Here is a 14,098-nt window from a genome sequence, read left to right on the forward strand (position 1 = left end):
ACTCGGGCTGACCTTCTTACACGCGGGCAACGTTACGACTCCTCGTGCAACGGTCTCGCGCGGATTAGAAAAACCGGGGCAACACGAACTTGAATATTACGTACGCAATTACCAGTCGTATCGCGGCGAAATTTTTGAGGGTCTGACTGACTGGCGTTGCACGGAAGCCGACCTTGCACGCAACGTAACGATATGCACTGTCAGACGCCATCTTTCAAGTTAAACTATTCCCCGCGTTGCCTGACCCATTTCATGTCTGGCACGTTGTAAAATACGGTAACGCATAGAAAATCAATTTACGTGGGCGTCTCGCGTGAAGGAAATTTCGGCGCCGACCGCGATCCCGGGCCCGATCGAATTAAGATAAATCGAGCGAGCTATTAATGCGCCAGACAAATATAATAATTCCGCCCGTTTTATGTAAGCGTTATCGCGGGCTGGTTCGAAACGATTTTGGTTTCGGATGAGGAACGGGCGCCAATCGTGCCGCACGTCCAGGTTTATCTCTCTTGACCTTTTCTACCATTGATCACTGCAGGATTGCGATTACAGCTAGGTAGTGGGATGGGTGTTCACGAATTCACGTGGAAAGTCGGGGCCGCGGGCTCTGGTTTCTCTGCGGACAGCCGCGCCATGTATCCCGGACAGAATGCAAATGATCAATTAACCAGTTGTAAATCAATGCAACGTAGCGGCAAGGCTTTATCTAGCTCTGCTTGCCGGTACTTGGCTGGTCTAATGGCTGCGGAGCCTAAGTCGGCCTCTTATTCCATTTCCCCCTTTCCAGCCACTCCAGTTACCCATCCCGCTCATTCTCATCCATCCCTCGTTAAGAATATTTATATCCAGGCCACGTTCACTGGAGAACCTTTGAGAACTCCAACGCCCAGGCCGCGGGAGCCGTGCAGAAGTTATTAAGCACCCTGGGCAGCACTTTGTCCGTGCTTTCTTCGTCGATTATCCTCCCGAATGAGGCAAAAATTCTCGATAATTGTTGCCATCCATTTCCTCGGGTTATCTACTTTTTTACGGCCCTCTTTTCACGCTCGCTTCGTTGCGTGATTTGTGACAGAGCGCGGGCGATTCCGTCATTACGCGTCGGACGCAATTCGTCCTTGTAGCTCGGGCCTTACCGCAGCAAATGCGATCTTACCATACCTCATTTGAAATGGACGATTTGTGGGTTTCGCTTGCCAACCGGGCAACCCCAATCAGGGGCTGTCTGTCGGAGGAAAACGTACGCGAAATTCCTTGGCCGGCTGCGGCCGTGCAGCTTCAATTATCCCGCGGTATCTGGGCAATTCCTCGATACACATTACGCCGCGAACGGTTGCAGTGTCTCGCGGGGCGACAGGAGAAATCGTCACGTCGAGCCGATCGCCAGTGATTCCTGAACGAAAGCGACACGCGAAGTGCCGCTTGCTGAACTTTATATCAACATCGAGGAATTTTATTGCCAGCCACCTTTCTATGGTTAGACGAATCAGCCGCAGTTTGGCGTTCGATTTGCATTTCCCCACGTCAGATCGCGTGCCGCCGAGTTCTGGCCACGTACTTACTTCACCTCCGAGTGTTGAATTTTTTCCCCCGGAGAGGCTGCTTTCTTCCATTCCGTCCTCAGCCAGCTGGAAATTGCGGATAACTATCTCGACCGTTCGCAGAATATTTATACGACCAAATTATTTCTCTTATTCTCCCCCATTTTTTTCCTCTCCCTCTTTCTCTCGTGCAACGTCCCAGCCCCGTGGCAGTTGCATGTCGAGCTGCAGGTGCACTCGCCACGGAGAACGACGTGTCATGATTAACCACGCGAAATCTGTTCGTCGGTAATTACATTTTTTTTTGCCAGGCCACTTCGTACTTTGCCCCCCCTCGCCCCTGCATCATTATGCGTTTCGTTTAGAATCGCGGGGACCGGTTGCTCGCGTGGAAAATCAATAAAGAGCCGTATAATAACCGACTTGCTATTATTAGTGGCACGTAAATAGGAAGGAAACAAACGCGCGCATTATTCATCGCGTTTCCACCGTTAAACTGAAAATCTTGCTTCTCCCCGACGCGTTCGCGCTAGGCGAGGTATTATTCAAAGTCCACGGGAACTTTCTTTTACGCGGAGAGCTCGCGAGCACGGGTCGGAGATAATAAATGATAGCCCAGCGATGATTTCCTTGGAACGGATGAGCTCGCGATCCACATTTCTCCGCGCACATACTTCGTATGCTACCCGGCATTAGGAATTCCGATGCGAAGAATCCCTTAGCGTCGCTCGCGAAATGTATGCGAATATTTTGCACGGGCCGTGGCCGCGACGCGCTGCCTCTCCTCGTCGCGAGCACCGGGATCGTGGGGAGATCGGAGATGTATCAGCGCGATTTGCAAAAGTACGCGAAATCCAGAGAAAAGGCAGATGTCAGCGAGGCTGTCTGAAGAGTGACTACATGCTCCCGCGAATCCGTGCTCCCCTGCTCCTCTCTCGAGGTTGCCTTATCCCCCTCATCTCGAGGAGTTTCCAGTTGCAGTTTCCAAGTGTGTCGCGCGGAGTGACGCAACACGAGCGAAACAGAACGGTACTAGCTCGCCGTTTCACGTTTGATAGAAACGACTGGATTTGTCGGTAGGAAATCGCCGCCATCCTAATAAGTTTCCAAAGACACGCGGAATGGCAGAGTCGGGAGGTGAAGGTGCGACCTCGGAGCGGTTCGATGTTACTGTACTCGAGGAAAAAGGTCCGTTACCGGCGGGATGGTTACTGCTGGAAGAAAAGGAAAGACGGCAAGACGACACGGGAGGATCATATGAAACTGAAGGTACTGGTCCCGTTTCGTCGCGGGCGAAACCAATGCTCGGTTAGGTTCTCGTCGAATCGGGGAGTGATCGGAATGTGATTGTGTCTGGATCAAATCGCAGGTGCAGGGGGTCGAGTGCATCTACGGCTGTTACGTGCACTCGGCGATCCTTCCGACGTTTCACCGGCGATGTTATTGGCTACTGCAGAACCCAGACGTCGTCCTCGTTCACTATTTAAACGTTCCTTACCCGGACGGTGATGCAAAGCTAGCGGCGCTGCCTCCGTGTCTCGCACTGCCGCCAGACAAGAAAGAGTGGACGCGAGACGAGCTGGCTTCTCAACTTAGACCCATGTTCCTCGGTGGAGATGACGATCCTAACAATCCTCATCTCACGCAACACTCGAATCATCCCGTCGACATGATAGTTTCGCAGCTGTTGGACAGACAGCGAGCATCTTCCACTACTTCTACCACCAGCACTCAGCTTGCACCTAGGAGACTAACACCGGACAATCAGGTATCGGTATTGTTGGCATTCCCGCGCTACGTGCAACTCGCTGTCTAATGTCTTTCTGTGTTTGATACTTGCTCACGCAATTTCTCGTTCGTTTTCTGTCGTGTCGGTGGGTAGGTTTCTTCTACTACCGGAGGTCAACAATCGTCGGCAACAGCCTCACCGGCTCCTCGCGTATACTCAAGACATTCCCACACCACTCAAAGCCAACAGCCGGCTCCTCTAGTGTTAAGTTTGCAACAAATTCAAGGCGGTGGTGGTCTACTGATACTCAACAGCCAGCCGTATCATCATCAACAGCAGCAGCAGCAGCAACAACAACAGCAGCAGCAGCAACAGCAGCAGCAGCAGCAACAACAGCAGCAGCAACAAAGCCAACAAGTGGAAATGCAACAGGTCACGGAACAACAAATTGTACAACAGACGAGCGTTGACAGAGAACAGCAGACCCAGCAAGAGATCGATGCGCAGGACAGCATGGATCGATCCACGGTGCAATCGTTGCCAATCGGTGGTGCTGCTTCCGAGGTCACCGACTTCGCCGAGACCTTGGATCTAAGTCAAGAGGACATTCAGCGAACGTTATCCGCGAACATGGTACCCCCATCGCCGTCACCTTCTCCGGCAGACAACAGCATGATCAATCCGATGGACTTCATCGACTCCTCGGACGACGTTCTGGTGAATCTGGACGCGTTCGACGTGTTCGGTGATCTACCGGAGCTTCAGGATTTCGAGGCGGAGCAGACTAAGGCTGAAGAGCGAGGCGGGTCCGATAACGACGTGGGATGTCATCCTGGAACAACCGTCCATATTGCGGAGTATAGTCCGGAGTGGAGTTACACCGAGGGTGGTGTAAAGGTACGTGCGTCTTCACTGATTTTCCCCCAGGGAAACTTGAAGATCGATGAAGAGAGCGCAGCAAGGATTACGCCCTTGTTCCAGGTGCTGGTCGCTGGTCCCTGGACGGGTGGCAGTAATTCTCAATCGTATTCGGTATTGTTTGACGCCGAACCTGTGGAGGCGTGCTTGGTTCAGCCGGGTGTGCTGCGTTGCCGTTGTCCTGCCCACGCCCCGGGGATAGCTTCCCTGCAGGTTGCGTGCGACGGCTTCGTTGTTTCCGATAGCGTTGCGTTCGAGTATCGAAGGGCGCCCACAACCGAGCCGAGTCCAGAGAGAGCACTTCTGGATCGTTTGGCTGACGTGGAGTCTCGTTTACAAGGACCTGGTCCACCGTCTCCCGCAGCTAATCTCGAAGAGCGACTAGTCGCGTACTGTCAAGTCAGTGTCCCGTCGCCGGTGTTCATTTCACGTTGCTCACTTGCTTAAACTTGTTCGGTAAGTGGACATCTCGCGTGTTCCAGGATGCTATTGTCCGTCCGTGGCGAGCCGGAGCGGAACCCCTACAATCCGGCGGCCCTACGCTGTTGCATTTGGCCGCTGGATTGGGCTACTCCAGGTTAGCCTGTGCGCTCCTTCACTGGAGAGCCGAAAATCCTAGTAGCGTATTAGATGCTGAAGTCGATGCCCTCAGGCAGGATAGTGCCGGCCTTACGCCGCTTGCTTGGGCTTGTGCAGCGGGACACGCAGATACTGCCAGGATCCTTTATAGGTATGTACTTTAGAAAAGTGTACCCACGAGCGTAGAGGATTAACACCGAAGTACGGTGCACGACCTTCCACTCAGAGATCACCACACTTAGCTGTCACCTTGATCCTTCCCTTGGTACCTACGATCCTCCCGCCGCGACCATCCGATCATGCATATAAGCCTGGCAAGCGAACGTTGATCTGTCTGCGCAGATGGAACGCGATGGCGCTTCGCGTGAGGGATTGCCAGAACAGAACCGCGACCGAGCTTGCGGCGGAGAACGGTCACACGGCGATCGCGGAAGAATTGAATCGACTCGAAGCCAGAAGGCAAGACGAGAGGCTGTTCTTGCGACCCGCCAGCCCTAGTCCTAGGAGGCCATCTCAAGACAGCGGTCGCGATCTGGCGTTGTGTTAGTCTCGTTTGCTATTATACTGCCCCCTTCCGTCTCTATACACGCACATAACAGTCATGTCGACACGTAAATCACTCTCAGCCCCCACCCACCCCATATGCCCCAGTACGCTCCGCGCCACAAATCCCCCCCGTATGAGAATTTAGAGTACAAGGCCGTAAGTGATGCGAGCGTGAATTAATCAGGAAACGTAGCATTAAGGGGTTATTATCGAAAAACACAGGTGGCCCGACGCCGCTGGACAACATGGAATTGTTGCAAGAGGATGACTCGTCGTTAGCCTTCAGCGAGCAGGGAATGGAGAGCGCTCCGACCCCTCAGGAAACTGTAGGTCCGTACCTTCCTCGTTTCCCCTTCTATTTGTCTGTCTGTCTGCCTGTCTATCTGTAACTACTCGTAACTCTGTCTGTTTTCTAATGTTGTACACTTTAATAGATTCATCGGCCTAGATAAACAGTACTGCGCGGGCTGTGATCCGTAGTTATTCCTAGCTAAAACTGCGTCCCTTAACTCTTTCTCTCTCTCTCTCTCGCTCTGTTTCTCTGTTTCTCATAACGTACATTACGTACACGCATACGTACATACCTATACCTAACATAGACACACGCATATACGCTCTCACACACACACACATCAAGTTCTTTTTGTTCCATTTTTTTTTTCTGTCTCTCTGTCTCTATGCGTACGAGACGACCGGACGGACGGTCCAGGTTCGCTGTCCTCTAACTCCTCTGAACTCTTGCAGCTTAAAAGCAGTATTGGTGTTGCTTGGCCTTCGTAACTGCTGGTGTTGGATGATTGCTGTGTAACGTCTAAACTTTCTTAGCCGTCTGTTATCGGCCGCCGACCGATTCTTCGAGAGACAGAGACTATGTCCCTGCCTCTGGCCTATGCTGGCGAATTTTATGCGGATATTCGTGAATATTGGAAGCTAAGAGACATTTTCTGCGAGTACACGTGATCCGTACAGCTGTAACCAAATCTGGAACGCTGTCGATACCACGGGCTGTGCGTCGGCTCACCCCGTAGTGCGGCGGAGAACTTCCAACGAGCAGAGAACGCACACGTCCACGCTCGCCGTCCGATTTGCCTGATTCCAAGACGTTCCATTCGTGATTTGTGTAGAGATCTCCGCAGCGTTGCCGAGAATAATCCGCAATTTTTGGTGTTACACGTTTTATTAACGTCAGATTTGGTTCATCATACAAACAAACAAAAAAAGAAAACAAAAAAAAAAAGAACACGTTCACGGCTTTTAAAACCTCGGTGTTGTGATCGATGTGATTTCGACGGTCCTGCGACACCTTTTTCGAGTTTGGCTAGGGTGGTGATTCCTTTTTATAGGGGAAGAAGACGCGAGGGTGCTGACATTGGCTGAGCAAATTATAGCAGCGCTACCGGAAAGGATCAAGAGGGCGGAGGGTGATTCTCCGTCTTCTTCCTCTCCACCTCCTACGGCGCCGCCCTTGTCGCCACTGGAGGATGCTCTGATGGAACAAATGGTGAGTGTCGAATGAAATTCTTGCCCCTTGGCCACATAACATTCACACGAGTATCAGCAAGCAATCGATTACAATTCTTCTAGCCACTCGATTCTGGAGAATTGTTTGACTCGTATCGCGAGTGCAGCGGAGGAGCGGCATCGGTCTCGGATGCTGACGCAGACGCTAGTCCTTCAAGTCCATCCAGCAGCTGTCTCACGCCGGACTCGCCTTCCCCGCCGCCCACCACCGCCGACTTCTGCGAATTCTTGCAGCTGCAGTTGCAGCTCGACGGCAGTAACGGGCATAACGGCCAGTACTACACCTCGGCCGGCGGTGATCGGAAATTCGGTAACGTGATCGGCTCTGGAATTTGTGGGACTGTGACAGGTGGAGGTAACGGGGCCGGCGACGGGAACGAAGCGGACCTGAGCAGGCTCACTCTGTCCGATCGCGAGCAAAGAGAGCTGTACCACGCCGCTAGAATGATCCAGAAAGCATACAGGAATTACAAGGGACGTCAGAGGCAGGAGGAGGCCGAGAGACACGCCGCCGTGCTCATCCAACAATATTATCGTCGACATAAACAGTACGCTTATTATAGGTAATCTGTTTCTAGCTTAACACGACGCGGCCGTTTTTACTCTTCTCCTCGTCCTCCTCGTTCCCCCTCGAGAGTCCTCCGATCATCGGGGCTTCAAGTTCCGTCTCGTGCACGAGACACGTCGCATTGACTCATCCTCGGGTCGGAACCGTTAAATTCCCGTCAGTATTTCGCGAGTTGGAACGTTAGTTTTAATAAGCGGCAATTAATAAAAGAGGATGAGGGACGGGGTAGAGTGCGGAGTGGGTACCATAGTGGGGCCAATTTAACGATCCAGTTGAATCCGACGGATTTCACTGAAAGTTCATTCGGTGGATATACCTCCCGGGAGGGGACCAACTTTTAATTGGCATCGTAAATAATTCGAAAAGTTTAGGAAGTTCCTTACCTCGAGCGTGGCGTCCCGAATACAAAATTAACCTGGCTTTAAATTAATACGACTTCGGTTTGAGATGAAAGCTCACCCTCCCTTCCGCTTCTTTCGCTCGCCCGTTGGACAATGTACAGCGCGTACTCAAGGCGTGTGGTTTTGTAGTGCTGTTATTTCACGGTGCTCTACTTTTTCGTCCCCCAGGCAAGCCACGAAGGCGGCCCTGGTGATACAAAGCAACTACCGGAACTACCGGTCTCGTCCAGGCTCGGCCAGCTCCAGGCAGCAGGCGGTCCACCAGCAGGCTGCTCATCAGGCCGCCAGGAAGATTCAGCAATTCATGCGACAGTCGAAAATCAAGTTAGTATCTGAGCGTTGCACATAATTGCATTTCCTGTTGCAACGATGTGCACGCATTATTAGTTATGTAGACTTCTTGTTAGCACACGAAAGGCTTATCGTACGAAAGACATCTAAAGTTCTAAAGTCTCCCTCTTCTGTGTGTACTAATGCAGCTTGTCGTGGGACGATTCACGACCGGTAAGTAACGAAAACAAGTAGGGCGATTGTCGCGCGGCAAACACTGCTCGTTTATCGCTCCCCTCGTATCTACTATCTTGAAGGATACTCGCTCTATCGCTTTCACCAGGACGATCAGTGCACCCTGTATCACGACATCAAATAACGATCTTGTTTCCATGAAAGAAAAGAAAAGAAAAGCAAAAGAACGAAAGAGAACGAACCATCTCTGTTCGATTAGTCTCTGTGTTTTAACGGAATGTAACCGGTGCTTTGTGTTTCCCTGTTTTTCGATGTTTCGACCGTGTTACGAAGTATCAGTCCATGCAACAGTGTTCACATATACGGAGCTTGTCATAGAGACGAGAAAAGATTCTCCAATTGTCACTTTGCTCGACGATTAGTCCATACGACGGTGGCCAGAGTGGCTTGGAAAGTACCTACCTAAGGGTGAAAGTATCCGCTCGCGATGTACGGAGCGACGGGCATGAGGGAGAGCTCCGATTCTCGAGCAGAGTGTCAATTGTGGAGACATTAACTTAGATTCGCTCGTTTGTTTTGTAGTTGACGTGTTCTTCAGAGTGCTTGATCATTCAGTGTCATGTATGCACATTCGCAAACAGCTAGGCGAAGTAAACACGATCTACATGAACGAATGCGTTTCTCAAACCAGGCTGCAGAACGCCAGGGCCGCCGCAAGCGGGAACGGGAGGCCGCCAGCGGGCATTTTACGGGCGGTTGCTGCCCCCCAAAGCTCGCCCTCATCTAGCCCAGGGGCCAGCCTAGTAGCCGCCAACCCAGAGGTCACTTAATCGATTGTCGATCGAACATCGGGCAGAATGCCGACGATACTACGGAAGGGAAATAATTGAGCCTAGCCAATCCGCTAGCGCGGGTATGGGAGTATGGTCGTCGGTGCGTGCACGCTCCGGAGACGGAATCTGTTCGACGTTACCGAACACCGCTGGGGGAAACCATTACTAGGACAAAGGAAGGGTCGACGACCAAAAGCCACGGGCACGGCGTTGCTCTCTACAATCCCCGATTCGAACATGTACCTGCCTTTGATCTAAATCTTTCCACCTTTCGTATCTTTGCCCCACAGAGTTCAGCTCAAGGATCGTGCCTCGTCCTGATCTACCAACACCTTTCGTTTCGCTGTCGTTGTTGTTACACTATCCTGCATTTCTTTCCCTCCGGTCGACGCGACGTGACGACGCTAACCCGGTGCACCAGAGGTAGGTGGTTTCTCACAGGCTCTCGGCATACGCGCGAGGTTGTACGTACGTATGTATGTATGCGTGCAGTGCGACACAAAACATAATAGATTACGCTGTCTAAGTATTAAGATCGTGTTGCCGAGAGATCGGGTTGATCGAAAGCATGTTCGTAGAATTGCAACGTTGCCTTCCGCTTCAGGCATCGATTATCGACTATACTTCACGACTAAGAGTACAAAAGGGGCTATGTTTTTGCTGATACCATGTCGGGAACGACTGTTTCCATTGATTTGCCGCACTTGATAGTTCCTCCATTCTCCATACCCGTTTCTCTCCACCCCTGCAAGTCTGGCACCGAACTTACCGAACGGTTCTCCGAAACTCTTACCCTCCGAACGCAGTTGGCACGTTCTTCGCCTTTTTCTTTCTCACTTTACGTACGGTTACGTAGTACGTACGATGTAATTAGTACAAGACTCGGAGCAGACTGCGACGACGGAAGAGAACAGTATTGATAAGAGTCTTAAGACTTAGAACGTTGCGGAAGATATGGGAATCTTTTTTCTTTCAGTCTTTCTGTACATCCTTTTTTTTTTATTCTACGATTTACAGGTTTTTTTTCGAGTTTAATTTATGTTTAACACACGTATTATTTATTTATATCGTTGTACCGTTTACGTTACGTTAAATCGGGAACGAAACGCGCTCGATTTGCTAGCTTGTCTTAATTTTAAGTACTCGAGGTTTGAAGTGGAGAGCGATCGAGAAACGACGCGTGGTTTTCGTTCGTAGTTGTCGTACCGACCGCTTCTCTTTAGATTGTATATTTATTTCCACTCTAGCTTCGCGCGAAATCGACGGTTTGGTTCGAATCGCGTGGTCATGTTCTCTTCGTTTCCTTTCCCTTTATTTGCGATCGAGCATGTTTGCAAATGCGCTGTGCGCGGATCTGTTGAGGAGATGTTGGCTCTCCCTTGCACGGACGTTTTCTTTGTCGCTTGAACAGGCGAAAGGCAATACGATTCAGGTCGACGAATAAGGAAGCATCTTATTTTCGATGAAATCTGGTGTATCTGATGATCTAGGGAAGAGAGAGAGAGAGAGAAAGAGAGCATGGACGAGTGAGCGTGTGAACAAAAGAAGGCTGCTAGAGGAAACAAAAGGAACTAGGAAGAGGTTGAGCAAATTAAAAGAATGAAAAATAATAATAAAAAAAAAAACAAATTAAGAGCCCCCTTTTCCGTTTAAAGGAGCGGGGGCACTTCATCCACGGGCTGTGCTTAAAGTCACAGTATAATCAACTTCGTAGCATTACATTAGGATAAGATAGTCGATTACATTGTTACAAAACTACCTACCGTTTCTCTCTCCAGTAGGGGATTTTTTTAAAGGTTCTTTAGGTAAATGAGGATAGAGGTAAAAATTAAGGCGTAGCAGGGCGGAAGATATATGCACACGGGGCACAGCCGTGGTGACCCCGCGTTCAAATTGAGTAAGATGACAAAATGATGAATCTATTGTGATAAATTAATGGTGATCGAAGAAAGTATTTCCGCAGAAAATACCAAAAACGAAAAATAAAAATTATCGCAAAAAATGGGGCGTCTCGACGTCCACCGGGGACAGGAGCCGCCGACACGGAGGCAGACAGACAGACAGACATGGTGAATTCGGTATTGCGAGTCCGGGATCGTACCGTTGGATCTGTCGGGAGAATCTGTCGACTGTCGATAAAAGGACCGATCGATCCTCGTCTTCGATAAACAAAACATAAAAGTAAAGAAGTAAAAGGGGCGAAGCAGACTCTGCGTTGGTCCTGCGGTGCTTAGAGGCAAGCTACACGAGGTTTTTGTAGCGAGAGAGAGAGAGAGAGAGAGAGAGAGAGAGAGATAGAGCGCGAGAGAGATAGAGAGAAAGAGAGAGAGGTTAATTGTGCGGAGCGCGAATGGAAGAAAGAAAATTATAAAATACTGTACACACGAGTCAATTCCAACGAGCATTTTCATGCCACTAAGCTTAAAGAATTATTAGTTAATAAAGAGAGAATAACGAGGACGCGAAAGGGAAGGATGCGAATGGAAGAAGAGGAAAAGAAATGAAAGAGATAACAAATTCTTACACTCTTTTAAATCATTGTTAATTAATTAATTAATTAATCACGATCCTATCGATACTTAAAATGAGACGAGTAAAATAATAATTATTATTATATACACAAAACTATTATTATATTCATATTTTTGCTTATTACATATTTAAGAAACTATTAAACGAGGGCTAGCGAGTATAGTATATTGAAAAACGATTAAAAAAAAGAGAGGGAGAAGAAAATGCAAAGGGGAGCGAGGCCGATGACGAAGGAAAAATCTCACCCTAGGAATATTTTTAGTCTGTCGGGCTTGTACAACTTCGTGCGTGGCAATCAACTTTCGAATTTTACGATAAACATACCGATGAACCTTCGACGAACGCGAGCGCGTGGAAAAAAGACAGGAGTTCTACTACCGTACACGCCGAAACGAGCGGGTTTCTTTTAAGCGTTTTCCGAGGCAGTGGCCCGATCACTAAACGGCGGTGTCGTCGCTTTTCTGGGATTTGAAAATGTCAAAAAGGTAAAAAAAAAAAAAAGAGAAAGAAACCAAGAGATTCGCACACAGTATTTTCTCAGTCGCGATTTAGCGAGCTCCCACACGGAAAAGTCGACGCCCGCGGAACAAAATATTTCAAAGTTCCCCCCATTATTAACTCTAGAGTCGCATTATTTACCACGTACACAAAAAAAAAAAGAGGAAATTATTGAGGTGCGGAGGCGAGCGGAAAGAAAAACTGAGAAAAAAATGCTAAAAAATAATATTAATTAAAAGACATCGCTAGGGTAGGCGCTTCGAGGATACATAAACTTTAAAAGTCACTTAATACAAATTATTCTCAAAATATAAAAGTTTAATAAGTAAAGAAATTTTTAAATCTACGTAAGAAAGCCAAGAGTCAAAGACGACTAGATGATAGGAGCCGCATGGCCTAACTGCTGCCACTTTAATTAATTAAATAATTAATTATAACTTTATTACTACTTAATTAAAACTCGATACAGATGAGAAAAAAAAATATGTCATGCCACTTTTCAAACTAACTTTCTAGATGCAGAGACGAATCAGTAGGTATAGAGGACTATTAAAAACTTCTCTTCTAATTGGGAATGATTGATTCGCGCTATAGATTCGAATATTTCCAATTGTCCAGTCTCCAGCAAATAAAAAACTCGCACGAGATATATACGCGTGTAAGATGTCTCGTTATGAACCAACACAGCCATCCATTATTATATACAATTGGCATTAAAATTGTCCAAGAAGCTTGGAGCAAGGTATAACATGTATCTACACGATCGTTCCCATAAAAGGGACATTTCCAAACGATTGGATAGCGGGTAGACGGAAAGTCCAAAGGAAGATTTCTCATTCATTTCCTTCCGTGCAAAATGCGAGTCTCTCTCAGCCTCTGACGGAGAATACGTACATGCCGTCGAGCCAGGTGGTGTTGGTACGTCACGAGACATCCTGTAGGACGTTTGTATCACGATGTCGAAAAGGTCGAAACGATCGGATATCGGTGCCTAGCTCATCTTCTACTCACTGTTCCTTGATTAAGACGGTCACTTTGTACCTGCTTGCTGCCTGCCTGGCCCGTGCGTTACATAAACATAATGTTTCTAGTCTTATCGAGGTATCAACGCTCTTGTATTTTACTCGATAATAACGTCCAAGCATGTCGCGTACTTTCGTTGTGATACAGTCCGACGGCGTTGCTTCCAGACACCTCGTGTCGTCCAATACGGTTTTTCTACATGATATCGAGGAAGCGTAACGCCGATTAATTATTTGTTGAATCCCATTCGATTTCGCGAAGAGCGACTATCCCGGAAGGTTGATGGTTTCGACAGCTGTTTCGACATCTACTATCCAGCCGACCGCGTATCCGCGTTCCAAAGTTCACGAAACCGATTCCCTTGGCCGCGCCTTCTTTTCGTCACGCTCCAGACTGCTTCAAGTAACGATCACAAAAGACAAAGAATCAACTACCCATCGGCAGACACTGCGAAGCACGCGCTCGATCGGACGGCACCGGTCCGAGGGGATCTGTTTCGGTGATGTGAATTTTGAAACGAAGGCGGCAATAATTAACAGGTTCGTGCTACTTTTAGTGGAAAAGAATAATGGTAAAGGCTCCATCTCTTGTAATATTTTTATTATCGCAAACATAATATTACATTATTAAATTATATTAAATAAAGGATTACGCCACTGTTTATTATTTATTATTGACTAACGTTCAACTAATATTGTAAATAATAACGAAAATATTTTATCTATATTTCCGATCCGGGGGTGTTGGGCAGGGCAGCGTATTACCTCTCTTGTCCGCCCTTCGTGGCGATCGTACGCGATCGCCGTTCGCCCACCCCCCTATTGTTACACCATTTCATCATTGCATTTAATAAATTATATATTTATTGACTCACTTACCTTCTCACTTACCCCATGCTTATTAATTTATTCTAGCTCTAGCCACTCTTCCCAACCGCGCTACCGAAT

At 48.5% G+C, this 14,098-nt stretch overlaps 1 protein-coding gene across 5 annotated transcripts in view; it reads left to right on the forward strand.

Moving 5' to 3' along the window:
- Positions 1-14,020, forward strand: part of Camta (Calmodulin-binding transcription activator) — a 43,375-nt gene extending 29,355 nt beyond the window's left edge. For 2 of the 5 annotated variants that reach the window (XM_076823132.1, XM_076823136.1), the window contains 11 exons: positions 2,619-2,807; positions 2,908-3,306; positions 3,421-4,164; positions 4,249-4,584; positions 4,668-4,915; positions 5,107-5,306; positions 5,533-5,640; positions 6,654-6,811; positions 6,895-7,394; positions 7,969-8,124; positions 8,957-14,020. In XM_076823132.1, coding sequence (XP_076679247.1) covers positions 2,619-2,807; positions 2,908-3,306; positions 3,421-4,164; positions 4,249-4,584; positions 4,668-4,915; positions 5,107-5,306; positions 5,533-5,640; positions 6,654-6,811; positions 6,895-7,394; positions 7,969-8,124; positions 8,957-9,095 — 3,177 coding nt within the window. In that variant the 3' untranslated portion in view covers positions 9,096-14,020. Of the gene's footprint in view, positions 1-2,618; positions 2,808-2,907; positions 3,307-3,420; positions 4,165-4,248; positions 4,585-4,667; positions 4,916-5,106; positions 5,307-5,532; positions 5,641-6,653; positions 6,812-6,894; positions 7,395-7,968; positions 8,125-8,279; positions 8,305-8,956 lie in introns of all 5 variants that reach the window. The other 3 variants (XM_076823134.1, XM_076823133.1, XM_076823135.1) reach the window with 3 other exon arrangements.
- The last annotated feature ends 78 nt before the right edge of the window (positions 14,021-14,098 follow it).

The sequence above is a fragment of the Andrena cerasifolii genome, chromosome 11 (assembly GCF_050908995.1).
Source record: "Andrena cerasifolii isolate SP2316 chromosome 11, iyAndCera1_principal, whole genome shotgun sequence".
NCBI lineage: Eukaryota > Metazoa > Arthropoda > Insecta > Hymenoptera > Andrenidae > Andrena > Andrena cerasifolii.